This window comes from Equus asinus, chromosome 2 (genome assembly GCF_041296235.1).
Source record: "Equus asinus isolate D_3611 breed Donkey chromosome 2, EquAss-T2T_v2, whole genome shotgun sequence".
Lineage (NCBI taxonomy): Eukaryota > Metazoa > Chordata > Mammalia > Perissodactyla > Equidae > Equus > Equus asinus.
The window spans coordinates 165,115,573-165,142,671 of NC_091791.1; the positions used below are offsets into that span (position 1 = coordinate 165,115,573).

The 27,099-nt window shown below is 45.7% G+C and overlaps 3 protein-coding genes across 9 annotated transcripts; 2 read left to right on the forward strand and 1 right to left on the reverse strand.

Annotated features, from left to right (window-relative positions):
* Positions 1-688: 688 nt before the first annotated feature.
* On the reverse strand, positions 689-26,828 carry RNASE13 (ribonuclease A family member 13 (inactive)). Of its 7 annotated transcripts, none has more exons than XM_070503976.1 (4): positions 26,705-26,828; positions 3,870-4,000; positions 1,588-1,653; positions 689-1,301 (listed from the first exon to the last, which is right to left on the reverse strand). In XM_070503976.1, the coding sequence occupies exons 2-4, from the start codon at positions 3,982-3,984 to the stop codon at positions 835-837; spliced, it is 648 nt and encodes a 215-aa protein (XP_070360077.1). In that variant the 5' UTR covers positions 3,985-4,000; positions 26,705-26,828; the 3' UTR covers positions 689-834. The 7 variants fall into 7 exon arrangements, 6 of the variants coding, with proteins under 6 accessions (XP_070360077.1, XP_070360075.1, XP_070360076.1 ...); XM_070503974.1 differs by having other exon boundaries at positions 689-1,304; XM_070503975.1 differs by having other exon boundaries at positions 1,588-1,656.
* Positions 9,526-13,181, forward strand: LOC106833269 (ribonuclease 7-like). The gene is made up of 2 exons (XM_014844457.3): positions 9,526-9,665; positions 10,111-13,181. The coding sequence occupies exon 2, from the start codon at positions 10,147-10,149 to the stop codon at positions 10,651-10,653; it is 507 nt and encodes a 168-aa protein (XP_014699943.1). The 5' UTR covers positions 9,526-9,665; positions 10,111-10,146; the 3' UTR covers positions 10,654-13,181.
* LOC106833383 (ribonuclease 7-like) lies at positions 17,776-23,287 on the forward strand. Its single transcript, XM_070503980.1, has 2 exons — positions 17,776-17,910; positions 22,684-23,287. The coding sequence occupies exon 2, from the start codon at positions 22,689-22,691 to the stop codon at positions 23,157-23,159; it is 471 nt and encodes a 156-aa protein (XP_070360081.1). The 5' UTR covers positions 17,776-17,910; positions 22,684-22,688; the 3' UTR covers positions 23,160-23,287.
* Positions 26,829-27,099: the final 271 nt, after the last annotated feature.

Sequence of the window (27,099 nt, forward strand, 5' to 3'; positions counted from 1 at the left end):
CCTCACCCCTGTCTTGTCAGCAGCAGATCCTGGAATTTGGGGGTTGTCAGGAGGAGCTTTGAGAAGGAAAGGGACACAGGAATCTTTGGGGGGATGAGTCAGAGAAAATAACTTGAAACTCCAGCGAGCCAAGGTGAGAAGGATGGAAGGAAAAGAGGTCAGAGAAAGGAAGGCAGGGTGACTAAAGGAGGTTGGAAACGTGGGGAAGAGACTGCACTGGGTTCCATGGTAGAAGGAGGGAGGAAAGAACAGGTTACATGAAGAGAAGATAATGATTTCATAGAGAGGAGCAGACTGGGAACTGCGATGGGTTCTGGGGAAGTGAGGCTGAAATGAGTCTAAGGGTCCCAGGAAGTTTCCTATAGCTAGAGACACTGACTGTGTGGGTGAGTGAGTAGAGGGAGTCATAAGGAAATGGAAAAGACTGAGAAGAGAAGGCTGGTGGGGATGGGAAGTTGAGACGAGCTGGGTGCCTGTTGCCATGGTGCAAGCTGAGGCTCTGGGCCTCCATCCAGTATTCAGGATCTGGCTCAGTGGATGGACAGTTACTGCCAACTGGACACAGTCAGCTTCTTGGGTAGGTAAAACTGTCTGTGGGAGAGGGAGGATGATAGAGGAGGGGGAGGTAAACAAGTTGGGACCAGATGACAGTAAGACTTTGCATGGTGACCAAAGCTCTGGACATTATTCCTACCTCCCTAGTCTCTTGGGAGGACCCTACCTGCTCTCGAAGTCAGGGAGGAAGGGTTGTACCAGGGGTCAGAGTTTAGGGAATGGGGACAGGCTGGTCTGTGGTGGCAGTAGGAGGTGGTACAGAATGAATGCCTCCCTTCCTTAGTAGAGGCCAATGATACCTATGGGTTCAGCATCATACTTTCGGGAACAGAGCAGGTAGAGCCTTTGGTTGGTTAGGGTGCCATTGTAGCGGCAGCTGGTGGGAGGTTGTATGGAACCCAGAGAGCAGATCGTGAGGGGATAGGAGTCATGGGTGAGTGTACAGTATTCGTTGTAATTCTCACAGAAGCTTTCACTGTACTTGCAGAACTCCCGGACAGCTTTCCAGGGGGCATGTACCACATAATGGGTCTTTGGACAATACCAGCTTTGCTTTACATCCCGCACATAAGCCATCAGACCATTACAGTAGCCCTGGAAACCCTCTGGATAGTTAACCATGGGATAGTCGATGTGTAAGGTGCGGAAGTTCTTGATAGCAGTCTGCAACTTGCTGTCCACAACCTGAGTTTGTTCTAGAACAAGCTGGAGGAAGAGGAGCCAGGCCACAGCTTGTGCCATTCCTCCTGCTGGAAGAATTTAGGTGGTTGGAGGCAGAAGTGGGCCTAGGGTGGCTGTCTGCCTCTTCCTGGAGCCACCAGCATTACCCCAGCCTTCCTTCTGTGCCTTCACCTACACACCAAGAGCTGGGCTGTACCTCGGAGATCATCCAGCCCAATTCCTTATGCCCCAGAGAGAAAAGACACTTGCCCAAGGTCACTCAGCTGGTCAGCCACCTTCAGCCATTCCCTCCTTTCCCTTGTTCCAACTCAGGGTCTCAGCCTCACCCAGTCTATGAGCTGTAACACTTACGGAATAAGAGGTCCAGCTGGTCCTTGGGTGAGTGACTCTTCCTGATTACTGCTGGCCCTGTCAGCTCTTCTGGTAAAAAATGCAGAGGTGATAGAAGGAACAGGCTGAGCTACGATTCTCCAATTTGATTCTCCAATCCTCCGACTGCTCCGGAGGAAAGACAAGAGCTGGAAGACAGCAGGGCAGGGGCAGGGATGATTCTTGCCTGAGGCCAAGGACAGCCCAAAGGTGAGAAGAAGCTAGAAAGGTTTCTGGATAAAGACTAGTCTGGGAGGAGGGACTGTCCCCTGAGTTTGAGGAGTTCCTGTGCTGAGGGGGTTGGATGGGTGGGAGGAAAGAGACATTGCTATCTGGTCTCCTCCTTTCTGGTGTCACCAGAACACTGAGTTCTGACCTACTTGCCAGAAGACCCTAAGTTCTTGGGCTTTCTTTGATGTTTTCTCTGGTCCATAGGCCCTGCTCCCGCGGAAAGGTAAGAAGGAAAGTACTGTCGTGTTTCTGAAGAACAAAGTGCTGCTTGTTCCTGACCCTTAGAGAACAGAGGGTCTGCCACTCTTATCCCACTCACAGGAGCCCAGGAGGCCAGGCACACCACATAAGGGCCTCCCACCAGAGTGCCGGGCTGAGAATCAAACACCCCTATTGGACCCCCCACAGTCCCCATTGTCACCTTCACTCTAGTCACAATCACACCGTCACACTGACTCCCTCACCTGTAACCCCAGGCCCTGTCAGCGTCTGAGCCCTCCTGGAAATTTATGCGTGCTGACCCTAAACCTCAAAGGTGTCAGGTTGGATTAGACAGCACAGCCTGGACTTGAGGGAGTGCAGGCCACCTGAGCCCCGCAGATCAGATTTGTAGTTTGTCATGTTGGGAAAAAGCTGGCCTCCTAACTTTCTTTTTCATCAATACCTGGCCCTTTATTAGAACAAAGGAGCTAGCTCCCTACGCCTGCCAGCCACAGTCCTTGACTTCCAGAGGCTTCTGAGCTTTGCCTCCCTGCAGAGTGTTGTCCAGGTTGTGGGCTTCCTTCTAGGAGAGCCTACTGCTCTTGTCCTGGAGAGAGGGAGTGGAGAGTCAGAACACGGAACCCTGAGTGCTCCAAGGCCAGTGTGTATTTCAGGAGCAGGACACAGAGAGACGTCCCGGTGTTCCTCATTCACAGCCCGCCTAAGCTTGCTCTTTCTGACAGCACAAACTAGAATCCAAAACTGAACCCGCCCTCCCCACAATTGGCGTCTCTTCCTGTGTTGTCTATCTTGGTTTCCTCAGTTACCTGTGCATGAAATCTGAGAGTGATCCTAGACCCCTCCCTCTCCCTAAGCCCACCTGTTGGGAGGCAGTGGCTGCATGGTGGTTAAGAACAAGGCTTTTGAGTAAAACAGACCAGAAGCTGAATCCTGGCTCTGCTGCTTGCCGGCTGTGCACCATCAATCTAAGTTTACTAAACCCCACGATAATCTTCAATTTCTTTGTCTGTTAATGAGGATAATATTTTATACCTTGCGGCAGTATTGAGCTACATTAAGATGTATATTAAGAGCTTTCAGCCCAGTGCCTGGCACATGGTAAGTCCTCAGTAGACCATGAGTCATGCAGTAGCCGTCACGCAGCCCTGACAATCTTATGTAAACTTTTCCTAAACCTGTCCCTTCCATTCCTATTTCTTTTTCTGCTCAGGCTGTCCCTTCTCTTGGACACCACACACACTCCAACTCTAGTAGGGCTCTACACCTTGTAGGACATAAGATCTTCCATGACCTGGCCCCCACCACGTCTCCAACTGCATCTCCATCCCTGCTTGCTTCCCCCTTTGTGCCCCACCCCACCTCTATGTCCTTGCTCACACTGTCTCCTCTACCCGGAATGCTGCTTTTCTCCTCCTCCCACCCTCACCTCCATGAATTCCACTGAGCTAGCTCATGAGAGGACTCAGCCCAGAGATCCTCTTTAAGAAGCCTCTGCTTGAAAGATCTCCCCGGGGAAGTGTGTGCACAGCCAAGCAACTGAGGGTAAATCCCACACAGGCAGGTGGCTCATCTGTGTCCTTCAGGCAGTCTACAAGCAAACACAGAGTGGGAGCCCATGCAGGGTGGTGCCTGAGCCTGGCTGACTCAAGTCTTTGTTTTGAGGAAGCCTACCACTTTGTGGTCCCCGCCTCAAAGCATGCCACCACTTCCCTATTTGCTCAATGCTGCAGCTTCCCTGAGAAGAGAAAGGAGCTTTTCATGTCTCTTGGTCTTCCTCTTCCTTCATTTGCTACCCATCCGCCACCACTCACCTCTGCACACGCAGTTACAGAAATGGAAGAGCACATTGTAGAGGACAGAGATCAGGACTGGATACAGATAACCTACTGAGCTTCTGTTTCCTCTTCTATAAAGGGATTCATACATTCCTTAGCTCATAAAGCTGCAAGAATAAAATGAGATGGTCAGCATGAAAGTGACTTTTAACCATTAAACAATATATAAATAGATAACTGGATATGATCTCCTAGATTCTACACCAACTCACTTTTTTCCCCAACTCACTCAACATCTGCAAACCCTCTTTGATTCCTCAAATGAGCCAAGGGTCCTCCCCCATGCCCACTCTGCCAATCTAGAGCCCCTCTCACACCTAACTTAAAATTCATCTTCATGAAGCTTTCTATTGTTAGCCATGCCCCACGTTGATTACTTGAAAATATTTTTTAAAAAGTAATTATTAAATAAGATTTTAAAGTGCTATGACAAATGTTGGGGAGAATACAGAGGTAAATAAGATAATTCCAGTCCAGATTAAATTTATAATTCAGTGGGAAAGACACACGTATGAACATATTTAACAAAGGCACGATCACAGGACCAGGAAAAGTACTGAACATCTGCTGGGCCTTTGGGTTCCAACCTGCAATCTTAGTGGTCTGATCTTTAAAATCTTATCCTAAAGGGACGACCCCGTGGCTGAGTGGTTAAGTTCGAGCGCTCTGCTTTGGCAGCCCAGGCTTTCACCAGCTTGGCTCCTGGACCTGGACCAAGCACTGCTCCATCAGGCCAAGATGAGGAGGCGTCCCACATAGCAGAGCCCCAAGGACCTGCAAGTAGAATATAGAACTATCTACTGGGGGGCTTTGGGGTGAAGAGGGGGGAAAAAAGGAAGAAGAATGGCAACAGATGTTAGCTCAGGTGCCAATCTTTAAAAAAAAAAATCCTGTCCTAGCAGTGCTGATCCATAGGATTGTTTCATCCACTCTGACATGCTCGCCCTGGTTTCATCTGCTCCCTAAGCCTGAGATTTGTGGGATTGTTACCCCATTACACTGGACTTTACATATACAAGAATTACCCTAGAGGTTAAGAAACAAAATTTTAGAGAGGGGCAGTAGCTTGCTCACGGTCATATGTCTAATTCAGTGATTCTCAATGGGGGGCAATTTGGTCATGTCTAGAGACATTTTTGGTTGGCACAACTGGGAGGTGCTACTGGCATGTAGTGGGTAGAGGCCGGGGATGGTGCTAAACATTCAGCATTGCACAAGACAGCTCCCTCAACAAAGAATTATCCAGACCAAAGGTAAATAGTGCTGAGGTTGAGAAACCATGATCTAATGAGAGAATCAGATTTCCTAACAAAGGCAGACTTACTTATACCTTACCTATTGGAAAGGGTTGGTAAATATCTAGGACTTAGAAATATTTCTGATAGATCTTGCTTGTAATGGTGCTGACTCTTCCACCAGCAGAAGGGGTACTGATAGTTCACCATTGAAACAACTCTCAGTTATTTTTCCTGTAAACATGACCCTCTGCATGGAGTTATTACACATTCTCTCCTTCCTCCCCGCCCCCACGGTAAGCATTTCTAGAACAACTGGCTAGGGTGGCAGGTGCAGGGGTGATTCCCTGTGATTGATGGGAATCACAAGATTTTACCCGCTCACCACAGTCTCAGTGGTATCACTTTTGCCCCGTCCAACTCAATTTCTTGTACTGCTTACAGTGTCATGGAGAGTTCCTGGTGTCCTTGAACCCAAAGGATTGCTTCAGCCATCTCAACCTTCTTGTCATAGCTTCACCTCCACCCCAGGATTGAAGTCCAGGAGCTGCATTGTCAGTTCCTCAATCTGCTAACCAATGCTGTGGGTTGGTGGTAATCCCACCTGTGACTGGGATCATTCTGGGCAGAGTGAAGGCCTTCTAACCCAAAAGTTGAATCAGTTAAGGACACTTATATGCAAGGCACTGTGCTATATCCTGTGGGAGGTGCAAAAGAAGTGTAATAGATGATCCTTCTGGAAATTGACAGTCTAAATTGGAGGAAAATGATAAATACATATGAAGAACTAACTAATGATTCAAGACAGAATATCATACATCTTGAAGACAGTAAATGTTGTAGGAATTTAAGGGGTAAGAAACATTCCTCTGAATTGGGAGGATCAGAGCAAGTTTTCAGGAGGGGAGGTGATCCTGGTTCCTTGGGATGGGTCTCAAGGAACACGAGTTAAGCGGAGATAAAGAGGACTATGAAAGGTATGTTTGAGAAAAAAGAGAAAACCAGGATGGCTGGAGTTGAGGCACTTAGTGTGGGAAAAGGGAGAGATAAAGTTGGAAAGACAAGTTTGCCGAATTGTGGCAGATCTTGAATATCAAGCCAAGGAATTTATATTTTATTCTGTAGATAAATGAGGAGCTTGCAATGGCTTATGAGACAGAGTGACCTGGTGAGGCCTCTCAAACCCAGACTAGCTTCCCCTCTCCTACGTCCTGGCTTGTCTAAAGGCATTGGTCTGGGAGCCAGGGATTCCAACCTTCTGTCAGGGCTGCCTCCTCCAGACCCAAAGCTGTTCCAGGAAAGGTCATGAGAATCCAAAGACCCAAAGAAAGTCTCACATCTGACCCCAACTTGCTGTTTGTTTCACTTTCCCCATCTACAAAAATTAGCCCATCACCTTTATTTATCTGAGGAACAACAAAATTAGGATAACAGAACTTGGACCTGCTCCTGCTTGGAAGGAAACTCTCGTGGGCTTTCCACCAGTATCCAGAGGCTGTGTGGAACTCTGGAAGAGAGAGAGGCTGGGCACCAATCCAGGCCCAGCCTTCCTCTCTCCCAGCCCCCCTCATCCCCTCCCAACACAGGCTACAGGAAGCAGCAGCTGTTGTCCTGTGGGGAAGACAGGCAGAGGTCCACCTGGCACTGCTGGGATTTTCACAACACCCACCCAAACAACTTTAAACACACACAGACACACACACACAACGGTGTCCTGGGGAGAGGTTAAGCCAAGAGCAATGACTATGGTGATAGAATGAGGAGGAGGCTGGGGCAGTTACCTCATATCCCTGGATGGAGGTTTCTTGTCTGAGGGGCTTACTTCCCTCTCATCTTCTCTCCCACTTTGTCTTCTGCTGTCCCTTCTCTAATTTCTCTCTTCTCCCTTCTGCCAGATGCCCTGACCAGTCCTTGGCCTGATGCCTAACTGCTTTTGTTCTCCCTAACCTTGTCCCCCTTCCTCCATCTTTTCCTCTTGCTCCATGAATGTACTGAAGGAAAAATGGCAAAATTATCCTACCGAGTGCAGAGGGAAACAGATCTTGGAAACTGGATACTTTAAGCAAATGAAGAAACAAAATCACCCGCCTTATCCAAACAATGGAGGTAAAATAAGGGTTTCAGCTTGAATTGTACAGATGGGAGGGTCGACTCTTCTACATCAATTTTCATTCAGTGCAAACCTAAACCTTTACTCTCTCTTCCTTTTGATCTGAGTCAGTAGGGCCATCTTTATTTTACTTTCACAGATCACTAAGGCAGCCTTCTGGGGAATGCAGCATAATGGAGTTGAAGAGCAAACTAGGATAATTATAATGACAGGAAAACACAAGAGCAGAGGGCAGTGCAAGTTGTGGTTTGGAAACATCTCACTCTAGAATAATGAGAAGTAAGAAGGAGTCCGGGCTAGGAATTCAAATGAGCTCTTGGCCTCCCACCGACTCCTCCAACCCCAGCCACCATGCCAGGGCTGGACTGGCCTATGCTGATCCGTATTCTATCCACAGTCTGCTTTAAACCATGGATTTTTTTTCTCCAAACATTTGCATTTCTACAGCAGCAGAGGCATAATTCTCTATCCAGAAGTTCAAATTGCAAAGATTCAGGCACCTTAACAAAGCAGTGAATGCTGTTCCTTCGGTCAAGGCCTCACTGAGGGCCAACTAGAGGAGTGGATGCCCTGCCGGAACTTGCTCCTGGTTCTCTGTTGCCATCTAGTGGTGGGTCCCATCTCCAACACCGCTCCTTCTGAAGATGTTTCATCCTGACCCACAGCTGTGCTCTTTAGCTACTGAAATATCATCTCTCTGGCCTTAAAACAAACTCCCCAATCCTCCTGACTCCAAATCCTAACGTCTGGACCAGAACACAAACCTTATGATGGAGACAGTTTACGTAGCCTGTCTACGGTTACACTCCATACAACAGCCAAGTGATCTTTAAACAGACAAGCCTTTTGCTTCTCTGCTTAGAACTCTCCCAGGGCTCCCCAGTGTGTTCAGAGAAAAAGTCATAGTCCTCCTAATGGTCTCTCTGGTTGTCCATGATCCAACCTCTGGCACCTGCCTGACCCCATCATTCACCTGCTCCAGCAACATGCACTCCTTGCTGTTCCTCCAACACTCCAGGCGTTCCCCCCTTTCCAGTCTGATCTCTCTACCTGGAGCATTCTTCTCCAGACAAGCACAAGTTCATTTCTCTCACCTTCACGTCTTTGTCCCAGAGCCACCTACTTCAAAGACCCTATTTACAAATCACCACCTATCAACCTCCATCCAGTTCTACTTTTTTCCTTAGCAATTATCACTTTGAGCAAAGTATATATGTTTTACAGTCTTTCCCCCAATGGAATGTAAACCCTACAAAAGCAGGGATTTTTGTCTCTTTTGTTCACTGATATATCCCAAGCATCTTGGCACACAGTAGATGCTCAATAAACATTTGAACATCAACCCGAGATTCTGAGATTACCTACTACTTACAGAAGAATCCTGAAAACAAAAACACTGTTCATCTCAGTTTCCCAGGCCTTCCCACCCACCAAAAGTGATGCTTCTCTGCGTCAGTGTCTTGATTCTCCTGAGAGCCATATGCTAAGCTCACTGGAGCCCCTGGAGCAGTGCTGACCCAAGCTCTCCACACAGTCTAATACCCACCAGGAACAAAGCGTACAAAGTGAAGGAAGATCCATGGCTGGATGCAGAGCAACACCACCAACAACAGCATTTCAAAATTTGAACAATGTTTAAGTTTTGCAAATTTCAACTAAGTAGGAAGGGAGAGAGTAAAGGATGAGAGTTGTTGGGTGCCTTCTCCAGGTAAAGCCATGTGGGCGCCTGGAACCAGAGGGGCCCAGAGGAATGAGTCATTGTACAATAGCTGAGTCGGGATGTGCTGGGCATCGTGACTGTGATGATTCATCCACTTCCCTGTCTCCTCCAAAAGATAAGCAGTAAGTCCCAATGATGGGAAAGCACACAAAGCAACTTTCCACGCTATTCTATCTGTATCTCAGGTGAGAAAAAGGCAATCCTTATCATCACAGTGATTGGCTCTTCCCAGGATCATGAACCAGAGTGTATATAGGAGGAGATAAATGACAACTCTCCCCAAAATTCATTTTGGTTGACACCTGGTCAGCTGCTTTATTAGAGTCATTAAAACCATGTGACCAGGGGCCAAATCTAGTCTTGGAGCATGAGGATTCAAGCTTCCTCATTGCTGAACATGTTTAGGCAGGTGCACTAGCTCCCTAAGTATCCACTTATTTGGGACACGTAAGTGGAGAGGCATGAACCTGATTCATTTCCTGACCCAGGACTGCTCCCCAGCCCGCCCCAAACAGAAGCAGTGTAGCCCACACCAGCTCTTAAGGAGTTAGGCAGTGAGAAGAGGCTCTCAGAGATCCCAGGCCCAGTGGTGGGTAGGTACATCCTCAGCCCTAGTGTGAGGACTCAGTGAGGAAGTGAGGTCTGCGGTGGGACACGGCTGAGAGGAGAGGACAGAGAAGGTACTGACTGGATAAGAATACACTCAGGTAAGTGATAAGATGGACAAGGGAGGGACTCAATGTGTAGGGGATGAGGACATAGATAGGGGAGAGAAGAGAGTGATGCTGGGGGTTGGAGGCACAATATGGGGACACAGGAGATGGGGATGGGGTCATGGAGGGGATGAGATACAGAGAAAAGGATGGGGACATAGGGACACAAAGGGGGTGGGACTTGAGGGAGAGGAGATAGAACAAAGAGTGGGAGGCAAGAGGGACAGAATGAAGGAAGATAGGGGTACAAGGTGAGGTGGTTGGGGCCATAGGGTTATGGGCTGGGGTCATGGTGTGGGCACACAGACGGGGAGGAAGAGGTGAGACACAGGGTGAGGGAGGAAGGAGGCAGTAGGGGAGGGAGATTATGGTTAGCTAGAAGGAGCAGGTATAGGAAGGCTAATTTCTCAACTAAACACCACCTGCTCTCTGTCCCCAGAGACTGCAGCCCTCCATTCTGACTGTTTCCCTTAAGATGGCAGCTGCCAGAGCCGGGTTCTGCTCCCTGCTGCTGCTCCTGCTGCTGGGGCTCTGGGTGGCCAAGGTCCCAGTCAGTGCCAAGCCCAAGCACATGACCCCAGCTCAGTGGTTTGAAACTCAGCATGTGCAGCCCAAGCCCCAGGGATGCAACACGGCGATGGGCAACGTCAACAAGTACACAAAACGCTGCAAAGACCTCAACACCTTCCTGCATGAATCCTTCTCCAGCGTGGCCACCACCTGTCAGACCCCCAGCATAGCCTGCAAGAACGGCCATAAGAACTGCCACCACAGCCAGAAGTCCGTGTCCCTGACCATGTGTGACCTCACCTCTGGGAGGTACCCAGACTGCAGGTACAAAGAGAAGCAACTGGATGCGTTCTTCATTGTGGCCTGTGACCCTCCCCAGAAAGGGGACTCTGGGCAATTCCAGCTGGTTCCTGTGCACTTGGACAAAGTCTTTCAGATTTCCAGCCTTCCTCACTCTTGGGTTGTGCCTTAATTCCTTTTCCATGCCTTTGTACCACTCCTTCTATGCTGAGAAGTTTCTCTTCCCCTCATCTCTTAGGGTCGTTCTTAGCTCAGGCTCTTCCAAGAGACTGAAGTGGGAGCTGAGGTTGATACCTCAGTAGGCTAAGCTCCAGAAGAAATGGTCTTTCATCTTTTTCTTGCTGTTCTCCTGGAAGCTTATCCCCAAGAGAGGGGCTGAGCAAGCTCTGGTGTGGGTTCCCGGGTCTGTGCCTTGTACATCTTTCCCCTGCCCTCACCTTATCATGACAGCGTGACAAGAGGAGGAAATAAATGGAAAGGGTTGTATGGGATATATGGACAGAGCTGTTCCTGTTCCTAGACTAGGAATCTTCCCCAGCTCTGAGGTGGTAGTGAGGTGGCCTGTGTGCAGAGAGGCAGCTGGAAGGAAAGAAGACAAGGAAGAACCATTTCATATTTATATAGCATTTCATGCCGCATGAGTCCCTTGTGAGATAGACTTGACAGGGATTACTTGCCTACTTTAGGATGAGGAAATTGAGATTTCAGAAAGCTTAACTAAAGAGCTTGTCAAATTGGTTAGTAAAAGAAGCTTGACTTGAAGCTAAGTCTCCTTCTAAATACAGTGCACTTTCTACCTGACTATTGGACAAAAAAGGAAACCTCTACAGGGACAAGAGGAGAACTAGGTAAGAGTTCACCCTGAAGAAATGTACCCTGAGAGCTCCGAAGAGCCAGTTACCATGTGTTGGCTGCAATAAAGGTTATTACCACTTAAGCCAAGAGACTGTTTGTGGGTTGCTCCTGGGATCTTAATTCCTTCTCTCTCTCTGCCTCTCTGACCATCCTCCCCCTTCTCCAGCCCACTGCTCTTCTGACCTGGGCCCTGGGCCTAGCTCTAGTTAGATCCCCTTGGCCTGAAGACATAGGATCAGTGGAGTGTCCCAGCTTCATCTCCCTGCTCCAGGATCACATTTCCCTTGACCTCAAGGGACTTCCGTGGCCCAGAGCCTGCTTGTCACAAACAGGCTGGTGGGAGCTGCCAGAGCTTCCTTCCTCCTGATAATGATCTCTCCTGCCTCGGTGCTTCCCTGGCTTTCCACTCTGGCAGTCTGCCCAGGCCGGAGGAGTTGAGATGTAGAAATGCCATCTCCCTGTCCCCTTGAGCTGCAGATACCATTTCTCCCTCCTTAGTGAGCAGAGCTGGAGAAGCTCTGGCTTTCTATTGACTCTATCCTGTTAACTGCCACACCCACACCCCACATTGCCTGAAACCCTGACCATCACCAGCCCCTTCTCTCTTCCTTCATCTCAGTCCCAGAGGAGCTGCACTACACCCATGCCTGCCCCACTTTAGCACCCAGCCATGTTTTTGGACCTTCCATTCCCTGTTGAGTAGTCTGCTCTCTTCCTGTCCGTCCCCAACAACTCCAGTGCTCCTTGACTCCTTACCAGAGTCAAAGTAAGCTTTGGAGCCAAATCTTGGGTGTAAATCTTGGCTCAGTCCTTCCTGGCTACGTAACCTTGAGCAAACTACTGAACCTCCCTACAGCTATGTTTCCATGTAGCAAAATGGGAGTAATACCACCTACCCAACAGGATTGCAGGAAGATTTGGAAATGACATTTATGAAGCCTTAGCCCCAGGCACTGGTAGGCATTCAATCATAACAATTAGTAGTAGCAGTGGCTGTAGCAATAGCAATATCCCCGTCAGATCATATCCACCTTTGGCAAACACGCAGACCAAGGCAAATACCCCACTCAATTCTCCTTGAGGGCTTTCTTGTGCCAGAGTGAAGTTCAAGAGCAGGCTAGAGGACAAGTCTGCAGGCTGAGTCCTTCCAGGTGAGCTGAGTGGTTTGAGGAGGTGAGAGAAGGGAGGGAAAGGATGATCAAAAGAAAAGAGAGCGGAACCTTAAACAATTCAAGCAGAGTGTGGAGCCAATAAGTTGATGAGTTTTGAAAGTAAGAGGTGCACTAAACATACGTTGTGGACAAATGCCAAATGACTGAGTGTAAAATCTATACATCCCATGGTCTCTATACTATGCATTTATCATTCTAAATAGATGGTTTTCAATTGAGGTGCATAAAAAAGCAAGATACTTAAGGGTAGCTGATACTTCTTTTCAGTTTATTCTTTTTTCACAACTCTTTATATTTTCTTTATTGATGATTTTCCTTATGGATACAATGGCTTTGAAGACATCCTCCTCACAAAATTTTGAAGTGGCTAAAATTATGACTTTAATGCATCTTCTCAAATTGAGAAGAATTTCCAAATAGGACATTTTCTTGAAAGACTTATGACCTAGATAGTATTAAATAACTAAAAATTAAACATAATTTAAAAGTAATCTGTGATGCTGGAGGTCAGAATAGCTGTAGCCTTGGGGAGTACTGACTGGGAATGGGTAAGAGGTAAGCTAGAAATGTTCTTTCTTAATCTGGATATGTTTAATTTGTGAAAACTCACTGAGCTGTATACTTAACGATTCATGTATTTACTCTACGTAAGTTATACCTCAATAAAAAAAATTTTCCTAAAAAGTATAGTTCTTAAGGATTATTTTAACATGATAAATCCTAATACACCAATCAATTCTACAAAGATTATGATATAACGAAATCATAGAAATATGATATAATCTAATTTCTATTATTCTGCCTTGTACTATTTGTTAAATAGTGCTGGTATTATTTATTAAATTGTTATAAATGCTTTTGGCTCAAAAAGTCTATAAGGTTCTTCCTATTGTTATCCAGCTAATATACTCTCTCCTACTATTTGTATTAGCTGCCGACTAATTTTCCTATGTTTTAACTATGTGAAAATTCTTAATATTTTGTATATAATATAAGCTTTCACAACCATTAATTATTACAGCATTTTTCTTAAAATAGTAAATATGCATTTATACTTCCACTGACTGATAGACTTTCTACATTAAAAAAGTTCATAAGAAAAATTTCACTCCAAGTTATATCTAGAATGCTCAGAAATATTTGAAAGTGGCTATTCAGATATTAACAATGAATAAAAATGACTTGGCTTGTTCTCATTATTGATGCTTTAACTGATTAGGTTTGACAGTCTTCCATTCCTTCACATGATCTTGATCACAGCCAAGTTTAGCGATGCCAAGAATAATGTTGAAATAGGCATTTGGCTATTCAGCCTTCCAAAGGTCAAAGCTGAAGTCCAAAATGAATAACAGGTTTGGGCCAAATACCAACGCTGGCTGAATCTTGATGCATTCCTATTTAAAAGCTGAAGAATGGGAAAAGGAGACTGATTAGTTATAAGAGATTTCTGTGGCTGGGAGTGGGAACTTGCAGAGGGGAGGAGGGTGTCCAGGGGAGTATTGCCCAGCTTTGTGTATATGGCTTCAAAGAAAAGTGTTTCAACTTGGACCTAAGGAGCAGAAATGGAATCCAGTAAAGAAAGTAACCCAAAAACTGGAGCTGGAGAGAGCTAGCTTTCCTAGTGGTGAGATTGAGGTAGATTAGGTAGGAGACTTTTTCACATAACCCTTGTTCCCTGAAGTTTTCACACTCTGAAGTAAATGACCCACAGACACTATGAAGAGAGCCAACTGAGTCAGTGTGAAGAGAAGGGTCTTGATCTCAAGAGCAGGATGTAAGAAGAGGAAATGCCCTTGAGAGGAGGACCATTCTCTACACAGTGATTCAGTTGGTCCTCTTCATAGTGTCTACGTTTCTAGGGAATAACCCTAGAGCTAGAGCAGCAGAGAACATATCAGTAGCAACAACATCCAGGGAGCCTTCTCGTTGAGAGAGCCTTGGCTCATTTCATCACATTTCTCCTATGCTCCTGCACAACTGGCCCTCCAAAAGGGTTTGGAAGACTTCGGATCCAAACTCTTTTAAAGTCCTCTTCCTACACTCATCCCACCACGGAGGGACAGAAAGAGCAGTTACAGCTCTTAACAGGACGTTTACCCATGCAGGACACCAAAACCAGTAAGCTTGGGAGCGTCCTTGAAGCCATAGGGGCATGAGAAAGCCCACTATTGAGACTTTGTAGGAAGTCCATGGTTCACAAGAAGGGAGGTAAGGAAAGATGTCTACTCGTAATGGAAATACACGCTATGATGGAAAGTCCTCTCAACTTAGGGAGATGGGAATTTCCTCATCAATATAAAGGTAACCTAGATCATAGGTGTATTCTGTAGATTAAATGTGACAATATATATAAAGCACTTAGTACAGTGGCTGGCATGTAGGAAAAGTTTGAGGGGTGTTATCATCTATATTTACTACTGTGGTGTCAAACGTTGAGTGGCCAAACCTATGATGGATGGAACAGGCCTGACTTCCGTTACAGAAGAACAAAGGATTTAAACAAAGGAGGCCAAGCTCCTCCTCAGCTTCTCCTCGCCAAAAAAAGTTCCTAGCCAAGAGTAAATAAGGTAAGGTTCAAGGTCAGACAAAAAAGACAATATGCATTAATTTCTCTAGGTAAGGTAATCTGGAGTGGGGTGAGTACGTGGCAATGCTTTCAATGGGAGCAAAAAAAAAAAAAGGCTATCGTGTATTTCTGTGAAGACTGCTTTACTTGAGGGGGATTTTTCTCATCTCTACCTGCCATGAATTCAAAGATATGAAAAGAAAGCAGAGGATAAGCCACTAAGTTTTGAGAGTGTCTTCCTCTTACCTCCAAAGTGTTCGATCTTCACAGCAATCAATGGAGAGAGGGCTCTAACGGCATTTCCCCTCCTGAGACATTTAAACTAGTCCTTAGGAAAGCTTACTATCCCCTCATCCCCTTCATGGAAGACCTGTTATATATTTCCCACCCTCTGATTCAGCTCCATTTCCTAGTTTGTCTTCTCTTATTCAAAACTACCACCAATGCCAACTGCTCGTGGTCCTCCACTGCTTTCTAATGGATTGGTTATAGTGGGAAAACATCATAGTTGTTACTTCCTATGGTCTTCACATAGAAACTCAGTTGAACTTACACCTTTAAAACATATACTGATCTGGTGTGAATTAGTACAAATTCCTGCTTGGGCCATGGCATTTAACACAAGACAGAACTTCACATCTGCATAGCTTTAGGCTCTTTCAGTAGATATTCATAAAATTATAATGTTACAAGTGGTTGTATCCAGTGACCTCAGAGACCATCTAGTCCTGCCTTTCTCATTTTGGAAACGAGAAAAATAAGACCCAGAGGACTTAAGCACCTTGTCCAAGATCACATGGCTAGTTTAAGTAAGAACACAGGTTTCTTAAACCAGTCTGGTGATGTTTCCAAACTAGCATTTTAATTAGTGGTCCCAAATGGATATCCAAGGTCAAACTCACTATACATGGATTTTCCAAGATCAAATTCACTATATATGGACTGACAAATCAATCTGCAAATGAGCAGATTCCCAGATTTGAGACAAACACATGTTCATCCAAACATTTAGAGCATTTAGCGCCCATGATCCTGACATGTTTACATTTCTGCTTCTCACCTGTGGACCACATCCCCTTCACCTGAATGCTGACATTGTGTCAGTGAGATGGAAAAAACAATGGCCCAAGGACTTGATGGTAAACTAGTCAAGCATGTCCCTGGGCCGTACCATTGGCTGTTGAAGACAAAAATAGGGACATGCAGGAAAAATCAAAGGTCTTCACTTCCCAGTGAAGGGAAGCTATTCAGGGCCAGGTTGAAAGCATTGCAGAGATTCCATTTGGTGGACCTCCTGGTGGGCCCAAGACATCCCGAAACATTTTATCTTTGGTAAGGGTCACCATTCTTTACTCTCAAAGTTGACACACCCTAGGCTGGGCTTTCATGGTCAGCTAGAGCCCACAAAGCAATGTTTCTCAGACTTTTCCCTAAAGTTGTAGTAATGGCAGAAGAGAATTAATTAAAACATCCGAAGTTGTGCCCAGCAAGCATGAGCTTTCTCTGAAGCCTCCTTTCACTTAACTAATATTTGTAGAATAGCCATATGCATAGATACTTTATATGTTATCTTAAAATTTCATTTGTGGTAATAATGAATCAATGTTACTTTCCTGATTTTGACGGCTGTGCTGTGTTTATGTAGGCAAGAGGACTTGTAATTAGGAAACACTCACTTTAGTATTAAGGGGTAATGGGACATCATGTCTGTAACTTATTCTCAAATAGTTCAGAAATGCTAATAATTGGGGAATCTGGCTGAAGCACATAGGGGAGCTCTGTGTACTATTTCTGAAACTCATATAAATTCAAAATTATTTCAAAGTAAAAACATTTTAAATTGCAAAAAAAAATGTAATTTATTTGAATTTTTCAAGATACTCCATCATAGTTTTATGTTAAAATAATGCTTTAAATTACTTTCTCTCCCCCAAAAATAGTCTTATTAAAATTTGGAAAGAAGACATTATCTTGTGGCTTTGTGTACTCTCTGCACATGTCTGCATTCAGCCTAGGGTAACAGTACACTGGCCTTAATGAGGTTTCCTTAACTTGCTCTCTGTGGATCTGTGTCTCTGCCCAGGATTTCTCTTTAAGAAGTGAGGAAAATAAGATAGTTACAGGGCTGGGCAGTAGGAAGGTCCTTCACGTGCTAAAAAAAAAAAAAAAAATGAGAAAACAGCCACACTTGGAACAGTGTCTGGAACATAGAGCCCCCTCAGTAAATGTAGCTATGATTGTTTTTTATCATTGTTGTCGTTCTCATCCCTGGGAGGTCCGAATGCTGCACCCGGGCTTGTAAGTAAGCTAAAGGCCACAAAAGACATGTGAGGGGAGCCACATGCCTCGGCTCTGGTTGGGTGGAAGATTACCTCCTCTCCTTCTTGAGGACAGATCCTCGAGTCAGGAACAAAGGGAGATAGTCCACCCACTGAGGCAAGATCCTGGTGGGACTGGGGTCCCTGAGAAGACCCCAAAGAGCTGCACAGTAAAGAAAAATGGACTTGGCAGGAGACAGGGACCGGGAACAGAGCCACTGGGAACAGAGTGAGGCTTCCCAGAAGGAGTGTGGCAACTGGATTTCACATGATAGAGCCCTGAGGCTCAGAGTTCAAACACCAGGATCCAGGGTATCATGTGGCCATGGACTTTCAGAGCCAGGGACTTCTCTTGGAGGAGAATCCCTCTTGGAGAGATTCCCTGTGGAAGCTTCTGATAAGTCTCCTGCCTTGATCTGAAACCAACCTAGCTCCCCTGCCTGGGTGGTTGACCCGTTGCCAAGACCTCGGATCCCAGCAAACAGACCAAGAAGCGCATTCAGAGAAGCTGGTACAAGGTAGCCCTGTTGATCTCCAGAGCTGCTCAGGAGCAGGACGCTGCCCTGCAGTCTTCTCATCCTTCTTGTTTCCTTTTGGGCTTTTCCAGCCTGAGCTTGCCTCTACCCAGTTTCCTGGACTTTCATTCTATTTGCATTATTCTCTTCTTTCCCCTCTTCTCCCAGGGATGTTGTTATCTATACTCACAGAGTAATTGGGGAGCTAAATATTCACAATGTCAGTATCATTTTTTTTTAAAGATTTTATTTTTATGCTTTTTCTACCCAAAGCCCCCCAGTACATAGTTGTATATTCTTGTTGTGGGTCCTTCTAGTTGTGGCATGTGGGACACCGCCTCAGCGTGGCTTGATGAGCAGTGCCATGTCCGCGCCCAGGATTCGAACTGACGAAACACTGGGCCGCCTGCAGCGGAGAGCGCGAACTTAACCACTCGGCCAGGGGGCCAGCCCCTCTCAGTCTCATTTTTGAATTAGCATTACAACAATGATTCACAGCCAGAAACAGTCAAGTGCCAGGACCTCAGGGAAATCTATTGTGAGGAGCAAGTGCTCGTTCCAGTCACCTGTCCTGGTCCCAGGTGGTACACCATGGATGTGTGAGCCGTTTGGCAGAAAGTCAGCTGAAAATCTTCTATGCTGTGCCCAGAGAAACAGAATACTATCAGTGGCCACTTGCCTCCTGAAGCGAACGTTATACCTTCATTGGTTTAATGTCTCCGGGTAAATTTTACTTCAAGGTTTTTGCATCCCAGCTAAGCCCAGCCTTGGCATCTACAGAAAGCAGCATCAGCAGAGTTTCTTCTCACATGCTGTCATAAGTAACTTATCAGAGCAGTGTAGCTTTCAGCTCATTGGTCACAGCGGAAACTTGTCCTCACGCACAACCTCTATGACCAGATCCCACCATTGCCCTCTGCTGAGGGACCAGGAACCAGTTCTGGACAATCTCATACAGGACCGAAACAGAGCATCAGAAAACGTACACCCCACTTCCCCCTGAGCCACTTCTGGTCATTTGTAGTGGCCCTGGGCCCCCTGCACCAGTCCTGCTCCTCCAGAACCCCCTTCCTCCTAAAGAATCTGCCTCTCGCCACCAGGAGGCTGTTTGGACAGTGAAGCCTGATGAACCACTCTGGGGGTGGCACTTGTAGTTCAAAGGCTACTCTCATGGTGCTGCTGTCCTTCAGACCAGCAACCCAGATGGATTTTTCTGGCACCCTCACCCACCCCTCCTAGGGTAGCCTGAAAACTTGTCTTTGGGGGATCATTGTTTATTCTCTACTCTCCCTCTTTTGAGCTACCTTCATGGTCTTCTGTAGGGCCTCTCCTTAACATTCTAGTCTGGCTACTAGCAGTTTGATGATGCTTCTTGTTTCACAGGGTGTTAGAACCAGGGGGCATTTTAGAAATTATTCAACTGAAACTCTTTGTGTTACAAATGATGAGGAGCCTGAGAGGACCAGAGTGGTGATTCAGTTCAACACATGGTTACTGAGTGTCCCTATGAGCCTCAGTGTGTCTGGCACTATGGAGACAGAGAAGCATGAAAGGACTGATTCCTGTCCCAAGAGTTTGCCTTCTAATAGGGAAGACTGGATACACATGTACGAATTGAATAACAAACAAAATGGTACATGATTAAGGACCCAAATGAGCAGTACCAAGAGTTAATGCTGAAGGAGGTTATGTTCAGGATGGTTTAGCCTGAGGTAGAGTAGGTTCAGGCATGTGATCACAATCAAGCTGATATGATCAAGCCGAGCTCTGAAGGATGGACAATATCTGAGGGAGGGCTCTCAGGGAGAGGAAAAAAACAGAAGGAAAGTCAAAGAGAGCGAAACATGTCCGGGAGACAAAGGAAGACCAATCTATTAGAATAGAACTTGGTCGCAAGAAGACTCTCAGCTCATGAGGTAACTATCAATAAACTGGAAAGCAGTGTGGCAGAGAGAGACAGTAGAACTTGGGAGCCAGACCTACTTCCTTTTCAATCCTGGCCCTGCCACTGACTAAATCTGTCACCCTAACCTCTCCTAGTCTCCTGCCTTGGCACTCAATAAGCACTTTTTTAAGTAATAGCTATGATTCTTAACAAAGTACTTAACAGCACTATGCCAAGAACATAGTGGATGTTCACTGAATGGCGGTGAGTAGTGTCGCTTTCTGCCTGTTGCTGTTGTACAGCCCTGTGCTGACCTGACCCTTAAGTAGTATGGTGTATACTATCCCGGTTGCCTTTAGTAAAGTGGTAAATATTACACTCAAGGAAACAGGCCCTAGAATATCTAGGGCCATGTTTAACACCACCGTAGCATACCAGACACTTTAACATTTCACCACATCACATTGAACGTATAAAATATATATTCCTCATTCAATATCATTCTTGCAGAAATGTATCTGAAATGATTTTGAAAGTTTTACTTCTGAAATTATTTGACTACAAGTCATCTGTGATTGGTACTGTTCCTTCCGCAGTTGTGGTACTTGAGAATTTCTGCAAAATGAGAAAATCTAACCTAAGATTGTTTTTCCAATGTAATAAATTTCGTATGCATACCAAACTTCAAAATAAATGAAATCAACTTTATGTTACTGTGGTAGCAGGTAAGTAAATAGTTTAAATTTGATGTTGCAGTTGACTTTTCCTATATTGGAGCCAATATATTTTTTTCTCAGTCTCAAATACTGTAGGCTCTTGAAAACCTCCCAGACCCCAGGCACTGAGCCTCTAGTGCTTAATGGATAAAACAGCCCTGAGACTGCGGTGGTTGGGAAGACGTGTGATGAATGACTAGGATCAAATACACAATCAAAGGAACCCCTTCCCCTCTGAGAGTGGGGCTGGCCAGCTGCAGGGTCAGCACCTGCCTGAGGGAAAGCATGTTGGCAACTTAATTGAATCCAGAGTTTACAAAGTCTGTGGTCAATCATCTTGGTCAGCACAACATGCTGATGCCAGCCCTTGGCTCCTCCAACCCCATCCTCTCACTCTGAAGCCTGGAGGCTCCGATCTGCAACTGTTAATGAGTAATCACTCGATAATCCTTCCATCCCAATGGGAGAGGCTTGGCCGTGGGCCTGCAAAACAGAAATGACTTCCTGGGTAAATACATATATATTTGTTCCCTGGGGCCCAAGTCAACTGCCTGCTAGATAATGTTCTACTGGGTTCAAAAATCAATGTTTTGTTAGCTCTGTGGGGAGGCATGAATGAAGGGATCCCCCCTGTGGAAAGGAGGAGGCTGTTGGTGAACCAGGCTCCACCTTGGAGGCAGAGGGACAAACATCTCAGAAGTTTCCCGTCCGGCAACGCGGATCCTAGGAATCTCAGTGATTTTTGCCACTTTGAGGAGCATTTTATCTCAAAGGCAGTGAAGTCGAAATCCCAGAGGTCAAGATGCTGGGTGAGGTCCAACACACCGACAGGGGCTGGAGAAGCTGTAGCTAGACCAGTTTCCCCATCTTCAGGCATTTGCTTCCACCCTTGACAATTGTTGCAATATCCGCTTACTGCCAGTATTATAATTTACTAAATATATGTGTACTTAGTTAGCTCAAATAATGCTTTGAAAATGAAACTGTGTAACACCATATTTCAAAGAATACTAGCGTCACTTAATAAATAGAAGTAAAAATAAATATAATGAATGTCATCCAATTATTAAAGATTCTATCCAGATGTTGTTTTCAGCTGAAGACACAACATGAGGTCAGTCGTCTCTGTTGAAAAGGGAGGAGAAACAAAGAATTTACCTTCTTGCTCTAAAAGGAGACTTTCTCCTAAATGTTATCAGAAGGATTAGGAGAGAATTATTGAAGGCAGTGTTCACGCACCACTCAAACCACAGAGACACATTCACTTTGCTCTGCCTTGATGGGAAACACTTTCTCCCTCCCTTTGCAGCCTGGCTCTAGACCAAAGGGGTGGATTGAAAGTCAGGAAGCTCCTGGCCCCACTCTGCCAGTCATTTGGTGGCTTTGGGAAAGGCACTTGCTCTTTCGAGAGCTCTAGCTCCTTCATCTGTGAAATAGGGAGTTGACTGAGATGATCTCTAAGGATTCTTCCAGCTTTGACCATCTGTCATTCCAAGACTTTCTCCAACAGGGCAAAATATCTGCCATGGAAAAAACCCACCTCACCAACCTGTTTTGCCAGCTAGAGCAGTGAAGAACTTGCTGGGGTAGACTGTTTTACTAGCGTCAGTGAGAAATTGGGCCACAGAAGAGAGAGGAATTAGCCTGACTCCACAACCTTAATATCGATTCTTTCAGGAACACCAGAGCTAGCCTGGGAGAGTGGGGTATGGACCGTTGGCCCATTTTTCTTCCAAGATTAATTTCCCTTTGTGGTCTGACTTCTCAGAGTTTCAAACAAGAAACATGGGAGTGTGGAAAGAATAGGGGCTTTGGAAGCCGAGAGGCGTTGATTAAAATCCTGTATTTGACACTCTCTAGCTGTGTGATGGTGGGCAATTCCCCTAACTTTTCTGAGTCTCAGTTTGCTCATATATATAAAAAAAATAATCATACTCACCTCATAAAACTCTTATGAGGGAAAAACAATCTAAGTATTTATTGGGGGCATAAAAAGGCACATTATCCGCTGGGAATGAACAATAAAATGCCAGTAGTGTTCTTAAACACCTGGGGCCACAGGAGCCCTGCAATAACTGACTCGGGGTCTGAAATTCTTAGAAGGGCTAGCAGGGCTCCCCCATGGTGACTTACTTACCCACCTACCTCTCCCTCTGTTCCATTGTCCCCCCTTAGGAGAGATGGCACCAACCAGAGCAGGGCTCTGCTCCCTGCTGCTGCTCCTGCTGCTGGGGCTCTGGGTGGCCAAGGTCCCAGTCAGTGCCAAGCCCAAGCACATGACCCCAGCTCAGTGGTTTGAAACTCAGCATGTGCAGCCCAAGCCCCAGGGATGCAACACGGCGATGGGCAACGTCAACAAGTACACAAAACGCTGCAAAGACCTCAACACCTTCCTGCATGAATCCTTCTCCAGTGTGGCCACCACCTGTCAGACCCCCAGCATAGCCTGCAAGAACGGCCATAAGAACTGCCACCACAGCCAGAAGTCCGTGTCCCTGACCATGTGTGACCTCACCTCTGGGAGGTACCCAGACTGCAGGTCCAAAGAGAAGCAATTGGACACATTCTTCCTTGTGGCCTGTGACCCTCTCCAACAGAGGGACAACCTGAGGTACCAGCTGCTTCTTGTGCACTTGGATAATGTTGTCTAAGGCCAGGTGCTCACCCCACCCCAAGCTCTGCAGACTCTTGAGGCTGCTGCTGCTGCATTTCCTCCCTGGAGTTCTTTACTAATCTTTACCCTCTTTGTAAATACCACTTCCCTCCTACACACCCAACTTCACATAGTCTTAATTCCTTAGAGGGTTTTATGGATGCTCCAAATGGTGAGGGAGGAGGGGTCATTCTCTTTCGCCCTTCACTGCTGCTTCCTTTGTTTTGAATGTGACACCAGGTGGCCCTTCAAGCACCAAAGATCTCAGCGAGGGTGGATCCAGGTTTTGCGGGGCTTATGGCATACACAATTTTGGAGACCATCTTAGAGAAAAAGAATATAAAATTACAAATGCACAGTAAGGCCAGGGCCTTGGAGGGCTGTGGTCGGACAGTTCAAAGGGATCCCAGTCAGGCGAGATTATCTAAGGAAGGAGGGCAGGAAACTGTGCTGGGTTAACTGCACTGGGTTCCCTGAGTTGGGAAAAGCAATGTGTCTGATTTTGCTGCAGTAAAAGACTCTGCTCTTCCTGATTGAGTGTGTGTTACTGTCTGGGAAAAGCATGGAGGTTTGGAAACCCCTTCTTATCTCTGTGAGGCATCAGCTTCCCCTGCCCTACAGGCAAGAGGGAAGGCAGAGCCTGAGGAGGCCCGGGCTTGGAGGCACAGCCTGGATTCTGCTTTCCACCACCATGAGAACCACCTGGTGGTCTCACCTTACAGGAGACGGGAGGAAGGAGAGAAGGAGCAGGCTGAGCCCCAGGATGCCAGTCAGATCTGAGGTTGATCCCTTATTTGTGCTCAAGCCCTGACCTCATGCCTCACTGATATGACCCAGGGCAGGACCCCCAGACTTCTGAAGTGAATTTCCCTCCCTTGGGAATTTCAGAATCAGGACTTTCCAAGAATCTTGATCTGGTTCTAATTAGGGCTTCTCTGACTAAATGAAGTGAAGGAGTAGTTTTATGTGGAATCTGCCACAGGCCAATACTTTCATAAAATACAATAAAATGAGTTACTAGAAAAATGAAACAGAACATACAGATATAGAAGATAAAAGGCCAAATTTTTTATTATTAGATTCAATTAACATAAAATCACTCTATCAAATTGGCATAAAAGTGTCTCAACGTTTCCTCTTAATCTCTATACTTATCTTGATAGACACACAGAGAAAAGTATGCACATATTGTATAAATATACACACAGAAATATCAACGTAAGACATACACACTCATACACATACCCAGGGACACGTAATCACACATGTGCCCGTGTATGCACAACACAAACACACATCCACACACGTGCACACTCAGCAGTAACGCAGCCTCTCTCCTTCCCTCTACCAACTCTGCCTCCTTCATACACTTCCCCTCCCATATTTAGAAAGAGATTTTCCTACACAGACTAGAGCTCAGAATGGGGAAAGGATGATTGGTGAAATGCGAAGGAGCAGAGAAAGCAGAGAATCCAAGAATTCCAACTGCCAGCCCCCTCCCTTCTTTCTAGAAGAAGAGATCTAAGGCAGAGATCCTGCTACATACCACACCCAAACTATCCTACCCCAAATACAACTTCGTCCACAGCATCCAGGCGGCCCTGCCATACCACGCTCTGCCCATCACTATCACTGCCTTACCCACCCCTGTGCTTCTGATCAAGGAAGGCATATTGGAAGGGAAAGAAAAACGACTTTGTTCTACCCTCTGGCTTCTCCCCAGTGTCGTGGGCAGGCTCCACTTCCTCTGTCTGCACCTTAAATGATGGTGTTTCTCAAGGTCCTATTCTTAGCTTTCTTTTCTTCTCACACCACACCCTCTTGAATGCCTTGCTACACTTCCATGGCTTCAACTGCCACTTACCTGCTCCCAAAAACATATCTCCGGCTCTGATCAGAACCCAAGTTCCAGGTACATATACCTGTCTAACTACGGTTACCGGCCCCCTCAGTGTCTTGCAGACATCTTAACAAAAACACTCAGAACTGAGCTCACTTCCAAACCTGCCCCTCCTCCTGCAGTCTCTGTTAATGGAAACATCACACCCAATCATTTAAGGTCCTAATCTCAGAGACTCCTGTGTCAACTCCTTCATTTTTGTTTGTTTCCTCCTCCAGCAATTCCTCATCTACCCCAGGTACTGCCTTAAGAGGGCATAACAGTTGTCGAGATTTCTTTTTTCCAAATATCCCTGGGTTCCGAACGTGTGCCCAACACACGTTAGGGCTTTGTTAGGGCTGTGATTTGGAGCTGGGCAAACACAACTAAGTTGTTACAATCAAGGATTCATTATCTAGCTTAGGAAGCAAGTGAAAATACCACCTTTGAAACACTATCAAACAATAACAGAAGAGTATAATGAATCAAACGTATTTCATAACATTTTTCTCCCACCTGCCCTAGGATTTCGTTCATCCCAACCTAAAGTTTGTTCTCTGTTAAATGTTAATCTTCCTGTTACATGCCTCTGGCACAACGTTAGGACCGTAATCACAGTCAGGCAACTCCAGGAGACATTTGACCATTCAGTATTTGTAAGAATTGTGGCCCCAGAAGCTGGAAAGAGTGGAAAGAATTCAGAATAGAATGAATCCTTAAATAGAGTAATTATATCCAAACAAGTGGTGTAGCAACCTGGGTAGGAGTTTCTGACTTCCGTGTGTAGGTGGAAGAATTAGATGGGGTGTAACTTGAATCTAGGGGCCATGGGCTGTGGAACTGGCCCATTCAGAGAGTAATGACACAGCATCCTTACCACAGGGCTCTGTGGGGCAGTTGGGGGCCTGAGAAGAGCTGCTGGAAAGCCTTGGGGACAAACTCTTTGCTGGGCCACCAAGAATGTGTTCCCCAAAACTCACTTGGGAAGGGGCTCCCCAGCCCTCTAGGATGACATAATTATTTCCTAGTAGGTAAGTTTGTTTTCATATCCAGAAAACTTTAAATTAAGAATAGAAGTATGTAAGAGAATCAAGCCCATAGTATTAATATGTTGTATTAAGAAATTTGTGCATACTTGGTGTTTTAGGTATTTGCAGTGTTTTCGAGAATTTACTCTGGAACAGTAACAAATTGGCCTTGCAATTCTAATTTAAAATGTGTAATTGGTTTAGATGTGTGATTTGAAATAGAACTTTCCTTTAAAATTAGTTTTGGAACATTTAAGAAAACTTAGGAATTGAATCACCATATTTATAAATTGTTAGATTTATAAGTTTTTTAGGTATTCAGGAATGTCTTGTTGGTTAGCACAGATGACTGATTGCTTTATAAGGCCATGGAATATATTAAACTTATAAAATATATTTTTAAATGTTCAAAGGAGTCTTATTAACTACACTTATAAATAGTTCCAAATAGTCATCAAATACAACACGTTAAAGAGATTATTAAAATTTACTTGTTTGTAAGCTAAAAATAAGAGCTTAAGGAAGAACTGGGCTTTTGATTTGCATCTTTAATACAGCAAACATAAATTTTAAAAAGCCAAAGTAGCCCTCTGAATATTCTTTTCTAGGAACAAAAGGGACATTTAAAAAACTCACATCGGCTCTTCAAGACCAGTCCATTTTCTGTGCTGTTTTCATCCACACAATGCGCAGTTAGCTTTGGGGATTGTATTTCCTGGTGTCCCATATTTGTTGGTTTTACTGAGCCTTTGGAAGGGAGGGTGTCCACTGATGATGCAATAGGCCAGGTTCAGGCTCCAGGCATGCAGCTGGCAGCGGTGGCACTGGAATCGAACCTCTCCTCAGTGCCATCCTTCCTCTGCGCTGTGCTGCCTCCAGGTGGCTCATTCTGCTGACCTGAGGAGGGTCTCCCACGGCATTCTGGAGGAACTGAGAAAGGAGAGCAGGGCTTCTCTGAGGCCTGGATGGTGGTGGCAGAGGAATTCAGCAAAATAAACTCCAAGAAAAAGTAAAACTCAGAGACTACGGTT

Excerpts from the sequence above, each read along its gene's own strand:
- RNASE13 (XM_070503971.1), bottom strand. The coding sequence starts at position 3,984 with ATGTATGAATCCCTTTATAGAAGAGGAAACAGAAGCTCAGTAGGTTAT. Across the intron at positions 1,657-3,869 it reads CTGTAACTGCGTGTGCAGAG|AAGAGCTGACAGGGCCAGCA; the intron begins GTGAGTGGTGGC and ends ATTTTTTACCAG. Across the intron at positions 1,305-1,587 it reads CCAGCTGGACCTCTTATTCC|CAGGAGGAATGGCACAAGCT; the intron begins GTAAGTGTTACA and ends AAATTCTTCCAG.
- LOC106833383 (XM_070503980.1), top strand. The coding sequence starts at position 22,689 with ATGGCACCAACCAGAGCAGGGCTCTGCTCCCTGCTGCTGCTCCTGCTG.
- LOC106833269 (XM_014844457.3), top strand. The coding sequence starts at position 10,147 with ATGGCAGCTGCCAGAGCCGGGTTCTGCTCCCTGCTGCTGCTCCTGCTG.